We start from the raw sequence: 20,270 nt of genomic DNA on the forward strand, positions 1-20,270 counted from the left end.
ATTCAAGTATTTGGGCCATCTTCCGCTGCTTATCCCAGACCATTAGCAATGACCTGGATCAGAGATGGAGGAGCTGGGACACAAACCAGCACCCATGTGGGATGCTGGCATCACAGGCAGTGGCTTCACCCACTATACCACAATGCCAGCCCAGCTAAACACTTTTTTTTTTATGGGATTCATGCATGCTGATGCATATAGTTGTTCATTCATTGTCACTGTTGTGTATTATTTCATTGTATGAATATGCCACAATTTATTTATCCATTATGTATATGGAATGTCTAGAGCTATGGTAAACAGTGCTGCTATGCCATGGATATTCTTTTGTGTGTGAGCATGTATGTGTGTGTCCTATACACAGTTAAGTTTCTCTAGGATGTAAAACTAGGAGTGAAGTTGCTAGATGGATGATAGGATGTACATGTGCATGTTCAACTTTGCTACATGGTGCCAACACATTTTCGAAGTACTGGTACTAAATATATACTCTGACCAGTATATATGAGATTTCTATTACTCTATATCCTTGCTAGTGTTTAATATTGTTAGACTTCAAAATTCATGCAGATATGGCTGGTATGAAGTGATATCTGTGTATAATTTTTTAATGCTTCATCTGTTTATTTAATTTGAAAGGCAAGGAGACAGGCAGTGATCTCATGTCCACTAATTTACTCCTCAAATGCCCACAGTAGCCTGGGCTGGGCCAGGCCAAATCTGTGAACTGAAAACTCAATCCAGGTCTCCAATGTGGGTGGCAGGGACACAAGTACTTGAGCCATCATCTGGCTCCCAGGGTGCCCATGCCAAGGAAGCTGGAATCAGGAGCAGGGCTACAACTTGACCCCAGGTACTCTGACATGGAATGCAGTCATCTCAAGTGGCATCTTATCCTCTCCACCAAATGCCCACCCTTGCTTAGGGTTTCAGCTGTCATTCCTCTGATTATAATGGGGTTGAATGCCTTTTCATCTTACGGATTTTCTGTTTTGCAACATTCTTGTCCAGACCTTTTACTTATGTATCTAACGGGCTATATGGGTATTTTTATTTCACTTTTAAAAGTTCATATGTTCTGGATATTAATCCTTTGTTAGTTAAACGTATAATATCTGTGCTCACTCTGTGGCTAGTCTTTCCATTCTCTTTATTGTCTTTTGATTAACATGTCACAGTTTGAAGGTGATGCATGGGTAAGTTAGAGGCTCATGTGATATGACATATGAAGCATTTTTTACATTTACTATTTTAGAATACAGTTCACCATTTATTTCTCCACAGAAGAGTGTACCAACATTGAAATTTAATGCAGAATTTAGATTTGTTCAATCTTTAAATATACCTCTATTTTATTGAAAGAATAAGAACTATTTGGATTTTAACCATGTGTCTGTTATATCTAACACTGTCCATTATATGACAGGTAATAGAGTTAAAATGATGAAATATGTCAGAAAAAAAGATGTCAGCAAATGGGCTTGGCACCCAGCTGTCTGATAAACAGGCCCAGGTTGAGGAAGGAAGTCTTTACATGCAAAACAGCTCAGCTTACAGGAAAACCTCTTAAGTCTTAATTTTATTTAAATTTTTAAAATAAACTTATCTTTATTAAAATGTTTTATTTACTTGAGAAACAGAAAGACAGAGAGGTCTCCTATCTACTGGTTTACTTCCCAAATGCCTGCAGTAGTCAGAGCTGGGTCAGGCTAATGCTGGGATCCAGGAATTCTATTCCTGTGGGTCCCCTACAGGGTTGGCAGGGACCCAAGTACTTGCTGCTTCCCGGGGTGTACATTATCAGTAAGCTAGAATTGGGAGAAGAGCTTAAACTTGACCCCAGGAGCCTTTTTTTTTTTTTTTTAATATTTATTTATTTACTTGAAAGTCAGAGTTACACAGAGAGAGGTCTTCCATCTGCTGGTTCACTCCCCAAATGGCTGCAATAGTCGGAGCTGAGCTAATCCAAAGCCAGGAGCCAGGAGCCTCCTCTGAGTCTCCCATGTGGGTGCAGGGGCCCAAGGACTTGGGCCATCTTCCACTGCTTTCCCAGGCCATAGCAGAGAGCTGGATCAGAAGTGGAGCAGCCAGGACTCAAACTGGCACCCATATGGCATGCTAGCACTGCAGGCAGTGGCTTTACCTGCTATGCCACAGCGCCAGCCCTGACCCCAGAACTTTGACATGGGATGCAGTTGTCCCAAGTAGCATTTTAATTGCTAGGCCAAACACCCTCACTTGAAGTCTTAATTTTATATATAATCTTTGACACTGGCCCTCTACTTAGCTCACAAGAGAATTAGAAAAGGACAAAGTTCTTTGTATATAGACATGCTAATTGCCACAGAGGCTAAGCTATGAGAAGACATTAAAGTGAAAGCTGACAGTGGAATTAAAGCCCCAACATCTCTCTTTCTATGCTTGTACGATTTTTTCTTGGTACCTGTCACCATTCGTAATTATATGAGTATGGCTGTACAATCGCCTCCTCCACCACACTTGACGTGCACAGGGGTGGAAACATGTCTGTGTTCTACCCTGCCTACATCACTGAGTGAGATAAACTATTAATGCATACAAGGGACTTGGTAAATGCTTGTTCAATGAGTAAATGAAGAACAGATATGCAAATGCAAGGTAATGTGTTTGACATTGTGGGAAAGAGAGAGTCTAGAAATTGGGGCCAAATAGAATTTTAAAACTCGAAGTTTCTCCTTTGGGAATATCAGAGTCAGCTTGGCATCAGAGTTTGTTAAATGTATGGAATTCTTCTAGGCAGCATTAATGCTGTGAGTGGGGAGGGAGGTCATTCCAAATGGGTCAAACAGAAAGAGCAAGATAAGGAAGGAGGGAAAACAACAACAAAAATAAAACACAGGCTAAGGGTGGGTCAGGATAAGGGAGAAAGTACAGTACAGGATCAGTTTGGGGCACAGAGACCAAGTAAACCTGGTTGAAGTTCAGGATCTGTGAGGTGGACTGTGAGAAAGAAGGCTGGAAGGGTTCATGGGCCGGATGTCAGCATAACATCTCTCAGCATGGCAGATGCCAAACACCATTCAAAGGAATTCAGACTTTGCTGAGTAGCAGTGGAGAAACACTGAGTGTTTTCTTAGCATGATGGTTACAGAATTACTTCTGTCTTTACCTGGCTGTATCACTGTCCTTTTAGCCTCTCATTCTTCGTCAAGGTTCAGAAAGAGCCGAATGTCAGCCTACCCATCTTGTGCTAATCTGCAGTGTATCCATTCAGCACCTCTTCTTCTCATAGCACCCTGTTCCTCTGCCATCTCACACTCAGTGGGTCGTGCTCCCAGCGACCACTGAACCTCAACTCCTCCCGCTGGTTCTTCTTCCACTAGGCCTTCCACTACTGTTGCTTCAATTCTGATGTCCAGCATCAAAAATTCCAAGAAAGGATCTCTGAGTGACTTTTCTCTTAACAGCGCTTTCATACTCATTCACTCTTTCATCTACCACATTTCTTCTGGGTTCCTACTGTGTACCAGCTACTGTTTCTAGGAAGGAAAAGCAGCCATGAAACACAACAGGCCACTCCTCGGCCCTGTGAACACTGTTCTGCCGAGGAAGCTGACGACTCCCGAGTACATATAAGGGCAAACGGCGGCCGTAGTGAGCATTGCTGTGCTAGAGGCTTCCAACTTGATGCCTTGCTCTTCCTCAATCTCAGCACCAGAAAACTACTTCCTCTTCTCTCAAACTAGTAGCCTGATTTGACTTCCCTGTTTGGGGCAGGAGCAGCATCACTTCCCCAGATCCCAGACTGTATATGTGTACTCACTTTCTGCCTGTTCCTCGATAGCCAGTCTGTTACCCGGACCTGAGAGTGACTCCCTCCAAGTTTCTGACACATTACTCCTGTCAGGTTTTGGTTACCCTGTTTTTTAAAAGGCATTTATTTATTTGAAAAGCAGCGTTATAGGGAGGAAGATCTCCCCTCACCTGGTTCACTCCCCAAATGGCCTCAACATCCTAAGCTTGGCCTGGCCAAAGCCAGAATTTTCTTCCAGGTCTCCCATGTGGGTGACAGGGACCCAAGCACTTGGCCATCTTCTGCTGATTTCCCAGGCACATTAGCAGGGAACAGAAGGGGAGCAGCCAGGACTCAAACAGGGCCCGTATGGGATGCTGGCATCACAGGAGATGGCTTAACCTACTGCACCACAACACCAGCCCTTGGTTACCTTTTGCTTAAATTCTTTCAGTATCCTTCAAAGAGGCCTCCCTGCTCTCTGGGACTTTGTCTCTGCATTTTGTCTTTTCTCTTGACATCAGGTTCATCTTTCTAAAGCACATTTTTCAGTATCTCTCTTGTTTGTTAAAAACCTTCAGTAGCACATTTACTCCAAAGACATTTATGTAGTTTTTCCTCCTATGAATCATCCCCAAGAGATCCTTATCTGTTACACACACTTTAATGCACCTAGTTTAGATTGAATCATATGAAACTGCCACTTCTGTGGGTCTAAAGTGGTTGAAGTTCACAGTTTATACATTTCAATCTAATTGCATTTACCAATCAACTGGTTGCCTGTTTGTCTTTTCCTGTGTTACATCATAGGTTCCTAGAAAGGCACAGTCTTTTTTAAATATTTATTTTATTTATTTGAAAGGCAGAGTGATAAAGAGAGAGAGATCTTCCATCTACTGGTTCACTCCCCAAATGGCCACAATAGCCAGGACTTGGCCAGGCTGAAGCCAGGAGCCTAAATCTCCACTCAGGTCTCCTATGTGAGTGGCAGAGACCCAAGCACTTGGGTCATCTTTTGCAGCTTTCCTAGAAGCATTACCAGGGAGCAGGACCCAAATGGTGCAGCCGGGACTCAAACCAGGGCTCAGATATGGGATGCCAGTATCACAGGTGGCAACTTAACCCACTGTGTTGCAACTCCAGCCCCACTTGTTGGTCTTAATGATGTCTGCTTCTTCACAGTCTCCCGTTGCATCTGAGACAGATTAAAGGGTGCTATTGACTGCCCCAATGTGGTGCTTTGTTTTTGCTGCCTCCATCTCCCGTAAGACCTATATTGACTTTGCCCAGTCATATCCAGTCCACCTTCACTGCCAGCCTCACTCACACGTCCTTCATTCCTGGAAATTTTTACTTCTGCAAATACTGACTGCTTCTCCATGTTAATCAATGCCCTCTACCCAATAGAGGGTACCACCTAAACCAATGTTGCCCTTCTCTTCTTTAAAATCAAAGATATTCTTTTTCAAATTTTTATTTATTTATTTGAGAGGCAGAGACAGACAAACAGAGAGCGAGAGAGGACACTTCCACCTGCTGACTCACTCCCCAGATACCTGCAATGGTTGGGGCCGGGTTGGGCCAGACCAAAGCTGAGAGTCAGAAACTCAGTCTACGTCTCCCATGGAGATAGCAGGGATGCAATTACTTGAGCCATCACCACTGCCTCCCAGAGTCTGCATTTGCAGGAAGCTGGTGTCAGGAGCCAGAGCTGGGTACTGAACCTGGATACTCTGATATGGGACATGGACGTCTTAACCAGCAACTTAGCTGATAAGCCAAATGCCTGTCTCGAAGACATTCTTTAATATTCAGGGCATTTTTGTGATTTATGTTTTATTTGCCATACTGTTTATCATAAACCTATGCTTTTTTTGGCAAGAAAACAAATCCATTTTTATTTACTTTTCAATAGTTTAAATCCTGAGGAGTACAGCATCATATGGATTCTGTGTCCAGTGGCCTTCGCAGGAAGGTTGCTTTGGAATTTGGCATGAACCATGCCACTGTTTCCATGAGCATGAGTTACCTTTCCCCAGATTACTCTGGTTATGTTAGGTCTACTGCCAGGAGTCACTGTGTTGTTCTTTGCTTTGTACCCACAAGCACACCTCTTGCCCAAGTAGAACTCAATTTCATCCTGAGCATAAACACGTTCAATTTTAAGAAGCACAGTGTGTTCTCTTTGGTTCCGGAGACCTCGCTTATAGCCAGCAAAAATGGCCTTGCACCACAGTCTTCCAAACACAGTTGCCATTTAAAAGTCCTCTTCCCAGCAAGCCTCCGCAGGCTTGGAGATGATGGAAAGGGTAAGCCTAGGCTCTTAACAATGGGTTGAATAGTCTCTGTTCCTAGCCCTAATCTTTCACTTGAGATCCAGCACTGTATTTCTAACTATGCATGTCATAACTACCCTGAGTGCACTCTACTCAATGTAACTAAGACTGTGGCACCAAGGTCATAGCACAGTGGGTTAAGCCACCACCTGCAATGCTAGCATCCCATTTGAGTGCTGGTTCAAGCCCTGGCTATCCCACTTCTGATTCAACTCTGGCTAGTGCACCTGAAAAATTGGCAGAAGATGGCCTGAGTGCTTGGGCTCCTACCATCCACATGGGAGACCTGGATGGAGTTCCAGGCTCCTGGCTTTGGTCCCAGGCCAGATCACTGTGGCCATTTAGGGAATGAACCAGTGGATAGAAGATTCCCCCTACCCTTACTCCATAACTCTGCCTTTGAAGTGAATATATAAAACTGGGACTAAACTCTTCATCTGCCTTCTCACTGATCTGCTCCTCCCCTGAGACCTCCATCCACAATTCACCTTAAAGCCATCATGACTCTCCTTCATCCCTGTCCTCACCCCTTCCAGATAAAATACAACGTCTGTCCCTGGGAGGGTCAGGAGGAGAACTATCTCCTCCAAGCCACAACAAAATTTTTTAGGACATGGAGCCTCCTGCAATGCAGGGCATTTCTTTCTGGCCCTGCCCGTCTCGTGGGTCCTTTCCTTTCTTATGTTTTCTGGTACATCTGCAATTATCTTCTCTAGAAGATTAAGATCTTTCAGGTCATAATCCCCTGTGTCTAGCAACCTGTACTGCAAGACTGTCTTTCCAAATTATTTCTCAATCCTAATAAAGAAGTTTCTGACCTCAGGGAGGGTGTTTTTGGAACACATCTGCTTCATTATTACAGTGGTCGCTGCCATCCCCTCCCTCAGCACTTTGTAAGTCAATATCTTCTAACAGTTTGCTCTTGTTTCCCATGGGTTGGTCTTTGTTTCAGCAATGAATCATATGCTCTGTGAAGCCGATATTTGTATTTGATACCTTGTATTACCTGCAACACATTGAGGCAGAGTTTCGCATTAACAGAAAGTGCTTGAAAATTGTTCAGATGATTTATGTGTATCTCTTCTGTTTGTATATAGTTATGAATTGGTGTGTGTCCTCAAATGCCTTTCCCATATACTCACTAAGAATTATTCCTCTGTGAGGCAGGGGTGGCTGGACTCTCCCTGGCCATCAGGCCTGTGACATTTGTAAACTAGTAAGTCATGTGTGCTGCAAAAGCTCATGACTGTGGCTGGCACGGGTGATGGCTTCCCTGAGCTGTGGGTACTGTGCTTTCCCACCTACTTGGGGTCTTCTTTTTCTTCTCTCAATTTGAAGGACCAATTTTACTGTTAAATATTAAATGAGAACATGTATTTGTGTACATGTGTGTATTTGTCTTTATGTTTGCCTATATACATATATGTGTGTGCATGTATATATGCATATATGTATATATGAAAGAAATATACCAATTATAAATGATGGTTATTTCTGGACGATGGCTTTTCATTTGTCTACAATAAGATATAAGACTCTTTCACTAACAAAAACTCCTAATGGTGGTTATTTTTTTAAGTACAAAGAAAAACAAGATTGTTAGATTGCTGCTAAGGTCCATTGTATTTTTACACTGAGCTTGAGGGGGCAAGCAGGTGCCTAGAAGGGAACAGGGTGACCCACTTCTCTATATCTTAATATTCTAGGAAACAGCCACTGAGTGAACTTGGGCTGACTTGCAGAATGGGCCAAGGTCGTAAGCTGAAAAACTGACAATAGTTTTGGGTTGTGAGGTTAGGAACCTTGGACTGTGACAGAAAAGAGAAGGAATACCCAGCTGGTGGGGTGATGGGGTGGGAGAAGGCCAACATACTTTTCAGGGCTTTCCCCCAAACTCAGATCTTTAGAGATGCATGGGAAAGGTGGGGAAAATAGTCCCCCCTTACCCATGGCAGATACAGCCCAAGGCTCCCAGGGGAGGCCTGACAGTACAGATAGCATAGCCCCCGTATGTACCACATTTTTCCTATATATACCCCCCTGTGATGTATTAGGCACAGTGAGATAGTAATAACTATCAAACACAACAATTGCAACAATATATCATAACTGATGTTATGAATGTGGTCCCTCTCTTTCAAAACAGTCAAGACAAATTGATCTTTGGACTGTGGTGGACCACAGATAACTCAAAGTAAGGAAAAGAAAACTGCAGAGAATGGGCACCACTGGCCTTCCAGGTTCACGAAGCAGTTTCCCAAAGATATTCACAGAGGGAGAGAGAAGGCAGTCCTATTCACAGCCCTGGGATTTCCCAGTGAGGGCTTCCCAGGGTGACTCAGCATGAGACGCGGGAACCCAGGTCAGGAGGACACGGAGAACAGTTGTTAGAGAATCAGTTGCTACTGCGGGGGCAGCAAACTCCAAACTGGGGAGGCTCACCAGCAAATCAAGGCAGCTCCCCTGATGGCCTCCCTCGGGATTTGAAGACAGAAGGAACTCTTTTTTCTGGTAAAGAGGATCTTTCTAGAACCATTTTTGCACATGGAACAACAAGAACAAAAGAACATGCAACAGGTGTTTCCAAGGCCATCTCTCCCACACTGCCTAGGCCCGGTGTTCCTTCAGAGGGCCACCTGCACAGAGGGCAAGAGGCAGGGAGACTAAGCATCGCCCACTTGGCTGATCTCTGTGAAGGGGTGTGCTGGGGGCTGCAGCTCCTGGCCTGTCACTCCAGAGCCCGCGTCATGGAGAAACAACTCCCCTCTCCCCTCCTGAGGCCTCCTGCTCATTGCCAGGCTGCCCAGACAGCTGTTCCTTGTCAGGGAGCTCCTCACAGTGCGTGGGGTGAAGAGCCCAGGATTCCTGTGAGCAGTGAGCACAGGTATCCAGCTCTAAAATGAGAACTTCAGGCAGCGTAGGCAGCATGAGGGAGCAAACAGGAAGGTCACAAAAATCCATCCTGAATAAAGCTACCGTGAAAATATGTTTCTTGGTGCATTGTGTGTGTGTGTGTGTGTGTGTGTGTGTCTTCTCTCTGTGCAGTATTCAGTATTCTACAGCTGTGTATCTCAGTTTTTAATTCTGATGGCTACATCAAGGAAAATGTCCCATCTGAGCTGGAGAAAGGCTCTTTGAAACCAGTTAATAACATATTTGCAGAGCTCCTGTGTGTAATAGAAGAACGCAGAGCACTTAAAGTCCCCACAAGGACACAACGCCACCACCCCTCCCCCCCCAGCCACCACCCATGTAATGGCAGAGACAAAATCCTTTCTTCAGAAGGCATTGCTGTCACTGGGCAGGCAGAGGAGAGCACAGGGCTGCCTGCAAGAAAGGCAGAGGCCCAGCAACTGACCGTCACAGCTGCCTTTCTTGCTGAACTCCTAAACTGTCCTCTGATTGTCACAATTCTTCAAGGGTATCATCATCCTCATTTTGCAGATAAGGAGACGGCCACTCAAACAGGTTAACTTACCCAGGTCACATAACCAGAAGGTGGTAGAGCTGAGGTGTGAACCCAGGTCGTTCTAATATGTAATGTGCACACTCTCTTCCACTGGCAAATCCAAGAAAGGAAGTTACTGGATGATTCAGACAGAAACACAGAAAACAACATTTTGCTCCAAATAGTGCAAATTCTATCATTTATGCCTCCTGATCAACTGTTTGAAACATGCCCGAATTAACAACCAAGAACATCCCGTGTTCCATGTATTGTTTGTGTCAGTGGCTCATCATCTTCTATGCCTACCAGAGCATGGATGAGTCAGGATTATAAAGGAAGCTGTTTGTTAGGTCTCAGCCACAGCAGTGGCAGTCAGGCACCTCCCTGCCCCAGTAGCTTCCTAATGCATCAGACACAGCTCTGGGAACATACACAGTCAACTGAAGAGGCCTTTAAAAATCCGTTGCAAAATAGCTGTTTCACATTCTTTGTGGAACAAGAAAGGATATACATCTATCATACAGGAAACACGTTGCCCATTTGTAGCTAATTTTTATCTCACTGATGTCAAGCGCTATCTCCTGTGTCCTGTGCACCTGGTGATTTTAGAACATCACACAACAGCTTAGAAAGCTCTTATTGTGAGAATTAGTGTTAGCATGGGACTTCTAGTATGGCAAATAAAAAGTTCATAGGAAGAGTTCTATATCTGAATGAGGGGAGATGGGGAAATTTCAATATACTCCACCAAAAAAGTGAAAAAGAAATGCTCAGGAGATCTGTTTAATAAAAGTCACTGTCTCTTAAAGTGATCTCACTAATTCTTAGCCCTTGTGGAAGATGTCAAAGTGTTCCTGGAAGTGAAAATGCAGTTGAAATACTGCATAACTCAGGTTTTCCAGCAATGAAGTTACTGAGGCTTAGAAGAAGCCTGAACTTTGGACCAGGTGACCTCCTTGTGATAAAGTTTAATTCCTGAATTAGGCACAGTAATTCCAAACCAGATTACCCTTAGGATTACCAGGGAAATATTTCAAAAAACTGATCCCAAGCCCTGTGCTGACCTATGTAGTCAAAAAGCCAAAGGCATTGGCTTTGGAATGTGTGTGTGAATTCTAAGCTGTGCACTATTTCCCAAATAAGAAGGATCTTTAGCATTTCTTTAAAAAAAAAAAAAAAGCACTAAGTTCTTGTTCACACTTCCATTTAAGTTTACCCACTAGTCTTTGCCCTAGGTGAGATTTTGAGAAAAAAAAAAAAAATCTCAGTGAGGTCATGAATGGCTGCCATTTTTAAAGTTAAAAGGTTTGCATTGGTACTAACTACTTTTTTAAGGTGTCTGGTGGACTATATAAAATAATGGCTCCCTGCATTGATGTACATGTATTTTTGGGGGATTTTGAGGAACAAATATTCAGTTTACCTTCAATGGTGCATCCCACATCAGACCATCAACAGACAGATTTGCAGGTGCACAGACACAATTACAACTTGAAGTTTAAAAGGGCATAAGAAATGTTCTGTAAAATCTAAATGACACATATAGTGAGGTAACCCAAACCATCTCAAGTTAGGTCCTAAAGGTATGATAGATTCTTAAGCAAGGGGCACTTTCTAAGCCCTTGGGAATCAACAAGCACATAATGCACAAATACCAGGTAGCAGGTGGGTTCTCCTTAAGAAGCAGCACATACCCATGGTGAAGAGAAGCATGTCAAACCTTGGTTCAGATCTCACCCCTCCACTTGCCAGTTGTATAAGGGGACTTCAAAAAGTCTGTAGAAAAATGAAAAGATAAATTTATTTTGGTTCAAAACATGAAATCCAAGTTTTTTTTTACAGTATGAATTGTCCATGAAATTTTTGAAGAGGCCGGCGCCGCGGCTCACTAGGCTAATCCTCCGCCTAGCGGCGCCGGCACACCGGGTTCTAGTCCCGGTCGGGGCGCCGGATTCTGTCCCGGTTGCCCCTCTTCCAGGCCAGCTCTCTGCTGTGGCCAGGGAATGCAGTGGAGGATGGCCTAGGTGCTTGGGCCCTGCACCCCATGGGAGACCAGGAAAAGCACCTGGCTCCTGGCTCCTGCCATCGGATCAGCGCGGTGCGCCGGCCGCAGCGCGCCGACCGCGGCGGCCATTGGAGGGTGAACCAACGGCAAAGGAAGACCTTTCTCTCTGTGTCTCTCTCTCTCACTGTCCACTCTGTCTGTCAAAAAAAAAAAAAAAATTTTTGAAGACCCCTCATATGGTCCTGGGCAGGACATCCCTAGACCTCAGTCTGCAAAATGAAGTTGATGGCATTGCCCACTCCCGAAGGTTGAGATGAGATGACCTGAAACAGTGAGTGTAGAACACTCAGCATCCTGCCTGGCATGAGGCAGGCACTCAGTCGATACCAGCTGTGAAGAATGAATAACAATATTTTTAAAACTGTTCTCCCCTTCAGAGTCTTAATGACTGTATAAAGAACAGGGTGTCAAATTCAGCATTTATAACACTATTATATTCTGCCAGTAAAATAAATTCTATACACCGTATAGCATATCTATAAAAAAATAAGCAATGATATTGAATTATGGTGTGGGGACTAGCTAATCCAGATAGGTGATGCTATCTCCCATTACTGTGATTCTATGAAAATAAAAATGAGATTTAAACTTCTTGAACCCTTGTACCTAACAAAGGCGAGCTCATTGGACACACCAGTGCCTTCACTGTGAGTTACTTCACAAATGCACGTGCCCAACACCTGACTTTCTTCAGAATTTCATCTCCTTTATGAATCCTAAGTATCCCCTGTCTTCCTTGCAGCTCAGGGTAACTACATTTCAGCTTAATGCTGAAGTCTGTTTTCTCCACCTAGTGAACAGTGTGTGCCAGGCTGCAGTTCTTACTAAGAGATATGGCAAGTATGCTGGAGCTGAGCCAGTCAAATGCGAGGTCATTCTCCTTTAACTCTGAGCTCTCCTCTTGGCCAAGAACACTTGCGCTATTTAGAATATCTCACTCCTGCAATAGCACTAAAAGTTGACCTTCTTTGGGGGACCATTTTTGTTAACAAAACTGTGATTTGTTATTCTGGATGGCCCAACAGAAATGGGATGAGCCACACTGGAATGTGGAAGCTGGGTCTCTGGCATGGCTCGCTCTCTTGCTCACTCGCTAATTCACTCCCTCAGCCAGCCTTGCAGTCTGCCCGAATCAACCGCATGTCTGGAAAAATTACAGATTGCCACATGTCATCGATCGTGGAAACACTTGAAATCACGAATTTTAAGTCCATTACTGCCAAAGATCAACTACATAAATGGGTAAACTTTTCTCAGTTTCTTTTCCCCAATTGAATTATTATGGCCAGACTTGTTGGTAAGGCATAGGGACCGTGAAAGAGTTTAAGCCAGAAAACAAAACAGAAAGGGTATGAGATAAATGATCACTGTCACTGGGGCCTTATTCTGTTTGTTTATGTATGTATGTATTACTAATGAGGCAGGGAGAGAGAGAGCATGCTCCCATTTGCTGGTTCACTCCCCAGATACCCAGACAGCCAATACTGGGCCAGGCCAAAACCAGGAGCCAGGAACTCAATCCAGGTCTCCCACATGGGTGGCAGGAATCCAATTACTTGAGCCATCACCACTGCCTCCTAGAGTCTGCATTAGCAGGAAGCTGGAGTCAGGATCCAAAGGCAGGTGTTTAATCCAGGTGCTCCAATGTGGGATGAGGGCATCTTAACTGGCAACTTAACTGCTAAGCCAAATGCTGCCCCAGGACCTCATACTAAATGCATCCCTATTTATATTATTCCTGGCTCTACTCCTCCTTATGTGTCTGGAACACTGGGAAGCCACTGCAGGACTAGTCTGCAGGGGGCTAATAGGGTAGAAGCATATAGACTTGAATTCTGACAAAGTTAGAAAACGCCGATCAGTGATCCTCACCTGGATCCTGGACCTGGTTGGCTTCCTATGAAACTTCAGACCAAGGAATGTCTGAAACAGCACTCATCTTCTCCCACCTCTTCAGAAAGGATTGTGTGCTTGTTAGGCTGCACTCTGTGCATTGTGTTACTAGAAATACAGTAGGTTGCACTGATGATTTAACTCTGTTTTCTATAAAGGGCTATGGGATCTCATGCAGATTTTTGCAAAGTCATATGCAAATCACAGAGCCCAGCCCTTTTCTTAACAGGATGGCAACCTTGTTCCTCGGTGGCACCTGGGACCTGGAGATCCTTTCTCCACTTACGTTTAGCGCGCAGCCTGGGACTTGTCCCTGCAGCTCACCGGGTTAGCCGTGGCGCCGTTGGGACCTCCCACCAGGACTCCAATCACCCACCTCTCTTGAAATCGCTCTGGCAGGGCTGGTGTGGGGTACAGCCTTTGATCAGAGGGGCACCATGTTCCAAGCAAAATCTGCCCACCTGGGCCATGGGCTCACCCCTCGGGGTTCCCTGCTTCTCTACTGGGTGCAATTCGAGGTTGCTGAGCTTCTCTCCGAAGTCTAAAATGGTAGGGCAGTAGGAACCTGAGAGAGGCTCCATGGCCCAATGTACTTTCCCCAGCTACCAGTCTAAACACCAGGTACGCTCCATGCCCTAGAAGTCTGCACCAAGAGTGGACAGATTAGTTAGAGGGTCATGCTTGTCTCTGGAGTTTTTGTCCAGGTTGAACATTTCCATTTGCACAACCCCCAAAACCTATCATTCATCTCTGGCTTGCCTCCCCCACATCAGGGGAAAGAGGGAGGAAGAAGAGATGGTGTATGGTAGAGAAGAAGATGGCTAACTCTAGCCTTGCCCACATCCCCAACACACGTTCTACTTGCTTTAACCTACCCAGGTTTTATCATGTTTTTCTAACTCCCTCCTAACCTCACTCCCTCCTGAGGCCTCTGGTTCAAAGACCACCCTCCCAGCCTCCATTTGCTTCAAATGAACCTGTTGGGGGGTCAGTGTGAAGTATGAGAAGACACAAACAGACTGGCCACATGTTAATCATTGTTGAAACTACATAATGGGTACTGGTTGTTCATTCTACCATTCTCTCCACTTTTGTTAAGTTTGCCATTTTTCATAATAAAAAATATTTTTAAAGTCCGCCAGCTTCTAAGACATTCAAGAGAGAGTCCCAACCCCTAACACAGAATTTCATGGAAACCCCACACCACACCAAGGCAAAAGGCAGAGGTGGTTCCATTTCATAGATACACTTATTTTCTAACTTTTTTTTAAAGCCCACTGCTCTATTTTCAGTAGACTAAATCTGATTTCTAAGAAGTCCTAAAGTTGGGCTTACTTCCCTCACTGGGTTTGGGGGAGGGCTGGGCGAGGGCTCCTTAAAAGTTTACTCTCCCGTGTACCTCACAATCTCATTGTGAGGATGTGATTTGTTCAGTGTTCTGAACTTTGCGAAGGATTCGTGCTCTGAATGCAAAGTGTCATTCTCTGGAATTGCACCTGGCTCAGGAAAGGACTGTCTTTGTACTTGAACTTAAATCCAATGGAGAACTTTAACATGGGCATTTGCATGACTGAGAATTGCTGCTGTCTTTTTCCCATATGTCACTTTCTTGAATGTGTTCTAATAAAATGATTCTAAAGCAGGCTGTTGATATACAGTGATTTATAAATACTTTCCGTTGAATGCTGAGGCCCTTAACTCTCTCCAGCCATCCACCCATCCCACTTTCCGGAAAGATCTGTCAAGCTGGGGACAGATGCAATGAGCGCGTGTCCAGCGTGGTGGGGGCACCACTGCACTTGCAGTCACTGATAAGAATCATGTCAACCACAGCAGTTTTGTCTTCTGGTTACCTGGCAACAGAATTTATTTTCCAGAATAAAGATGATCAGACGTAGATGAGTGGGGGCAGGGCAGAGGGGCAGGACAGGAACAGGACTATAATTCACTCTACCAGGGAACAGAGTGAGAGGCAAGGTGGAGAGAGAGACCAAGGTGGCCAAAAAGGGATACAGCAAAAATTCAGACTCATCCTGTTCAGCGACAGGCCTCAGCATGTTCGAATGATAATGAATTACCAAATTTTATTTTCAAAATTGTGCATTTTGCTGTCAAGCCATAGCAAGCTACAAATCTAAATAGGCAAACATATACATCCAAAGGTAGATATTTTGAGAAAGAGTTTTTATCCCAATCTGTATCTCCCTTCAGCCAAGGTTAGCTAGGGAACTTCGGGGAGCTGATAACAAGCATTCTTTGAGAAAGGAGGCGGTGTGTGTGACCTCATGGCTTAAAGACTACATAAGCAGGAGGACGGCAGACCCAGACAAGGTTTCCTGCCTTACACCAGATACTGGGATGGCCCTTGATTTACTCCAGTTTTCACAATCATTCTGAGAGGCAGACGTTGCTGTCTTCATTTTCCAAATGAACAGACTCATATGAACATAACTCGTATAAACCCATATAGCTGGGAAATGACAGATCTGCTATCAAATTCAGGGATTGCTTTTCTAAACTGCAGAGTTGGTGGCCCAGGTGCCCCACCTGGGCCATCTCTCTTTCACACCCCCAGACTTGTTCAGACCAGTGAAGTGGGCGGCTGCTGTGTGCCTATGGGGTACAGACTGGCATGCTGCCCTTCCTATGCGATGGGAGAGCCCTCCCAGGCCAGGGTCTTTGCAACCCACATCCCTGTGCCTGTGATTTGGCTGCATGGAGTATAGACTGATGAGGCTAAAATCACCCTTTGCTTGTCATAGGGATTTGTCTACTCAGCAAATATTTATCAAATGCCTCCAAGTGCTGGGCATCATGAAATAGGTGAGCAAATTTCCCTGTTCTCATGAAGCTTACCAGTGCACAGGAGATAGACATTAATCAAGTAACACATGGAGGTATATATAATTACAATTAGAAGAGACCTTGAAGACCTTGAGATCAACAGATGAAACAGACCCAGAAGTGCTGTTTGGGCCAAGACCATAGAGCAAATTAGGGGCAAAAAAGGATGAGAACTAAGAGCTCCTGATTTTAATTCTTAGCCAACTTTTCCCCCTACACATTGCACTCTGTTCTGTCACATATGCACCAGCTCCCCTTAACTCCAGCCAGCCACATAAACACATTGATCAGTCAGGATACCATTCCCATTCCCAGAGAAACCAGAGGATACATTCTGAAAGGCTAATCAAACTGGATAGTGAACTAAAGCCCTGTGGATGGCACTGACCAACACCTTGTTGGCAGAGCTGTCTCAGGGCCCAGAACAGGAAGAGAGAGGGGGAATGCTGTTGTGCTGGACAACATTGCCTACGAGGGGGATGTAGAGACACTTTCAGTCTGACCCCGATGTTTCCCTGTCTCCCAGATTCAGCAGTCAATCACTTACTAATTCAACAAATCCTTTTTGAGTACCTACTGGGTGTCAGGCACAGTTCTCAGAGCTGGGGGTGCAGCAGTGAACCCAACATACTGCCCTCATGGAGGGCATCTTCTAGCTGGGAGAGAGAGGAATAAAATCAATAAGAAAATAACACAGCATATTAACTGATAAGTGCTACAAGGAAAACTAAGGAAGGTAGACTGTGTCACAAGATCAGGATGAATTTTTAGTAGGTGGTTGGGAAAAAGACCTGAGAAAAGTGTGTACCAAGTCATCATTCTATGCATGCATGTGTGTAAATGTGCACATATGGTACATATGGAGGTCACACATCTCTTGTGAAGTGGAAAAGTACACTTATCATGGTTCAGCATGTCGCTTTGGGCCCTCATCTGAATAGCCAGTTATACTAGTACAGTGTGATTTGAAAAACCCAACAGGCTGCCTCCTGTCTCCTTCAGATAAAGAAGGCTTCTCATGGCATTCCCAGTGCCCAATTCCCAGTTTTCCTTTTTCTCCAGTGAGCTAAAGCTGCGGATCTCCAACTTGAGTGTATATTGGGTCTGGGATGACCACACAAATTTACATTTCTAATAAATCCCAAGGTAACGCTGCAATGTTGGTCTCAGGACCACACTTTGAGAAACACTAGTTTAGGTTGTTATAGATGGAAAGTTCCAGTTAAAATGAAACCATTACCTGAGAAAGAATTCATACATTCCTTAGGATACTGAATCTTGTCAAAGTATCTATCCTTGAAAAGCAGGATCCTAAAGAAACAAAACTGTTTTTTTTTTAACTAGGATAAGTTTCAAAAGCTACAGTCCAGTACTCTGAGTGCTGAGGAGTTAGGGCAAGGAGCATGACCTAAAAGGAGGTGCCAACAATATTTCATTATTGGCTTTATATTATCTTGCAATGCTTTGCCTTTTCATAACATGTAATACTTTTTCAAGCCCATTTGCCCATTACTTTCTATTGACTAGTAACCTACTGGGTGTGTAAAATAGGTGTCATTGTTACATTTTATAGAGAAGAGAATTGAGACACAAGGAGGTTAATTAGGGCTTCCTTTGGGCTATCAAGTGTGAGCATCCCAACTACTTTACTCCCAGACCAGCGTTCTTTCTCCTTAACACTCTGATAACACCAAGCATAGCACTCTTCTGGGGGCATGTATCTACCCCCAGATCATTAAAATCCAGGACATAAAATTGCTCTTTGCCTTTTGCTCTATTCAAAATCCCATTCGCTGCAAGTCAATTACCCATGTAGGTGATTAGCTAGCAAGTCCTAGGCCTTACACGAGTTTGCTCTGCCGTAAACACATTTCTCCTACCAGGTGTTGTACAGAGAAAATGCTAGCTCATTTTATTATTAGCCTAAGCTAGAACTAATCATTGTAAAAGCAAACCTGCTGGGGAAAAGCACACATAATACTTTCCAAAGGCAAATAGCAATGACATTTTGATTATATGTTCCATTGCTTCCATTCCATTAGTAGCAATAATTGAGAGTTTTCTATATCACTAAAGCACACAGAGAGATGAGAATGGATTTTGCAAAATCTGATGACTGATGAATCACATCCTCTGATATTTAAACATAGCTCCTCCCCCAAAGATGGAAATGAAAGATGAAATCCTCCTTCCCAGTACTTGCCCTTCTGATCATTTTCTCTTCTTCTTGCACTGATTCCTCCTTGTGAGAGAGTGAAGGCTCCCACTGAATCTCACAAATGATGACCCTATTGGTCACGGGATGCTGTCTCTCCTCAGTGTCCAGGCTGTCTTTGAAGAGCCCAAGGGTTCAGAAGTTTAATTTCTAAAACTGCCCTCACCTGTTTCCCAAACCACACCATTCCAATATCATTATCCTCTCCTCCCATTGGGACCACTCATTTAGTCAATAAATATCTATTAAATGTTTCTTATGCATCAGACACTAGATGACTCACTGACCAGTTTCCAAAAATCATTTATAAATAAGCTTGTCCTCAAAGAACACAGCATATCATCAAACCATTCTCTAAATCATGTAAAACTATCAGCATTCATGTATGTTCTAGATGTGAGTTATCGTTCCTTGTTAGCTGCTTCTATTTTCATTTTCAATACTCACTGTAGGCTCCCAAATAAGTTAATTAGTGGGTTGTTTCAGCTTCAACATATAATAGGTATCATTGGGAAAACAAAATATACCTGGGGAAGAGAAAAGCATGCCAAGGAAAGAACACTAGTCTGTTTGGATCACACACAGAGATAAGTATGTTCCAACAGTCCAAAAACATAATAACCAGGAAGCAGGAGAGCATCTAATATCTGTTCTAGATATCCCACATGTATACCATGGAAAATTGAATATGTGCAGATCATAAAACTTGGATAATTAGACATTCCATACTGATACAAGATACAATGTGAATATACTTTTGCTGATCTTTAGGACCAAAGTGTGCAATGAAAATGGCTATTACTTTAAAAAGAAACAGAAGAATTGAGCATAGAAGAAAACAGATTGGGTTGGGGGAGAGAGAATGGGGCTCAGTTAGCTGGGTCAGTATTAGAGGATCCATGAGAAGAGATTCATACTATAATCCAACAGTGTGTGTGTGTGCATGTGTGTGTATACAAATAAACATACACAGAAAAGGTAAAGAATAAGGATTTTATGAAGATGTGAATCTTTAAACAAATTCAGATTCAGAAAGGAAAATAAGTTCAGAAAACCAAAAGTGTAGTCAGAAGTTAGGGTAAGATTGTCGTTACAGTGAACTGGCCCAAGGAGTACCCCTAACACACCTCTCTTCTGTTCACGTGGGGCCACCTGTGTGTGTAGCAGTGTTCACTCTCTCAGCAGCTAGAAGTAGCTGCCAGGCTCTGAGACCTCTCTTTAGGTTTGACTTTGTAAAAAGTGTAATTAATCCCAAGTCAGGTGTTCAGGCTATGTATGCAACCAGTTCTCAGATCCTTCCTTGGAAACCTGTTTCTACAACATCCACATCCCTATTCTGTCCCTAGAGGGAATTTTGCTATATTCAATCTCACCAGTGGCCATCAAAGGTACCAGTGGCACAATACATCCAGGCCTTCTATGGGTGGGCTTGGTCATGGAAAGCAGTAGCTGCAGGGAGAATTTTTAGAGTCCTGAAATGGCAGTGACAGGGGATGGGGCTCCTATGTATCTCTGTAAAGGTTTCCGCAGATTGTATTCCCTGCCAATGTGACCTTTTAATGGGCCTTATACCCAAGCATATTGTGGAGTTCGTAGATAAGGCTATGCTGAGTTCTGATAGATGATGGCTATGACACATATCAGGGTAAACGAAAATACCAGGGCTGGGGTGGGGATTAAACCAGAGTTGGTATAGA

At 43.9% G+C, this 20,270-nt stretch overlaps 1 protein-coding gene and 1 pseudogene across 38 annotated transcripts in view; one reads left to right on the forward strand and one right to left on the reverse strand.

Annotated features, from left to right (window-relative positions):
• Positions 1-20,270, forward strand: part of KALRN (kalirin RhoGEF kinase) — a 777,940-nt gene that overhangs the window by 556,099 nt on the left and 201,571 nt on the right. For 8 of the 37 annotated variants that reach the window (XM_051859242.3, XM_070072226.2, XM_051859248.3 and 5 more), the window contains 2 exons: positions 12,732-12,863; positions 13,744-15,153. The exons of the other annotated variants lie outside the window; for them this stretch is intronic. In XM_051859242.3, coding sequence (XP_051715202.3) covers positions 12,732-12,863; positions 13,744-13,806 — 195 coding nt within the window. In that variant the 3' untranslated portion in view covers positions 13,807-15,153. Of the gene's footprint in view, positions 1-12,731; positions 12,864-13,743; positions 15,154-20,270 lie in introns of those variants that run through there. 37 annotated transcript variants of the gene reach the window in all.
• On the reverse strand, positions 846-12,716 carry LOC108177997 (large ribosomal subunit protein eL33 pseudogene; annotated as a pseudogene). Its single transcript, XR_016233143.1, has one exon. The product of XR_016233143.1 is annotated as a large ribosomal subunit protein eL33 pseudogene (transcript).

The sequence above is a fragment of the Oryctolagus cuniculus genome, chromosome 4, assembly GCF_051225735.1.
Source record: "Oryctolagus cuniculus isolate XC-2025 breed Fujian yellow rabbit chromosome 4, ASM5122573v1, whole genome shotgun sequence".
Lineage (NCBI taxonomy): Eukaryota > Metazoa > Chordata > Mammalia > Lagomorpha > Leporidae > Oryctolagus > Oryctolagus cuniculus.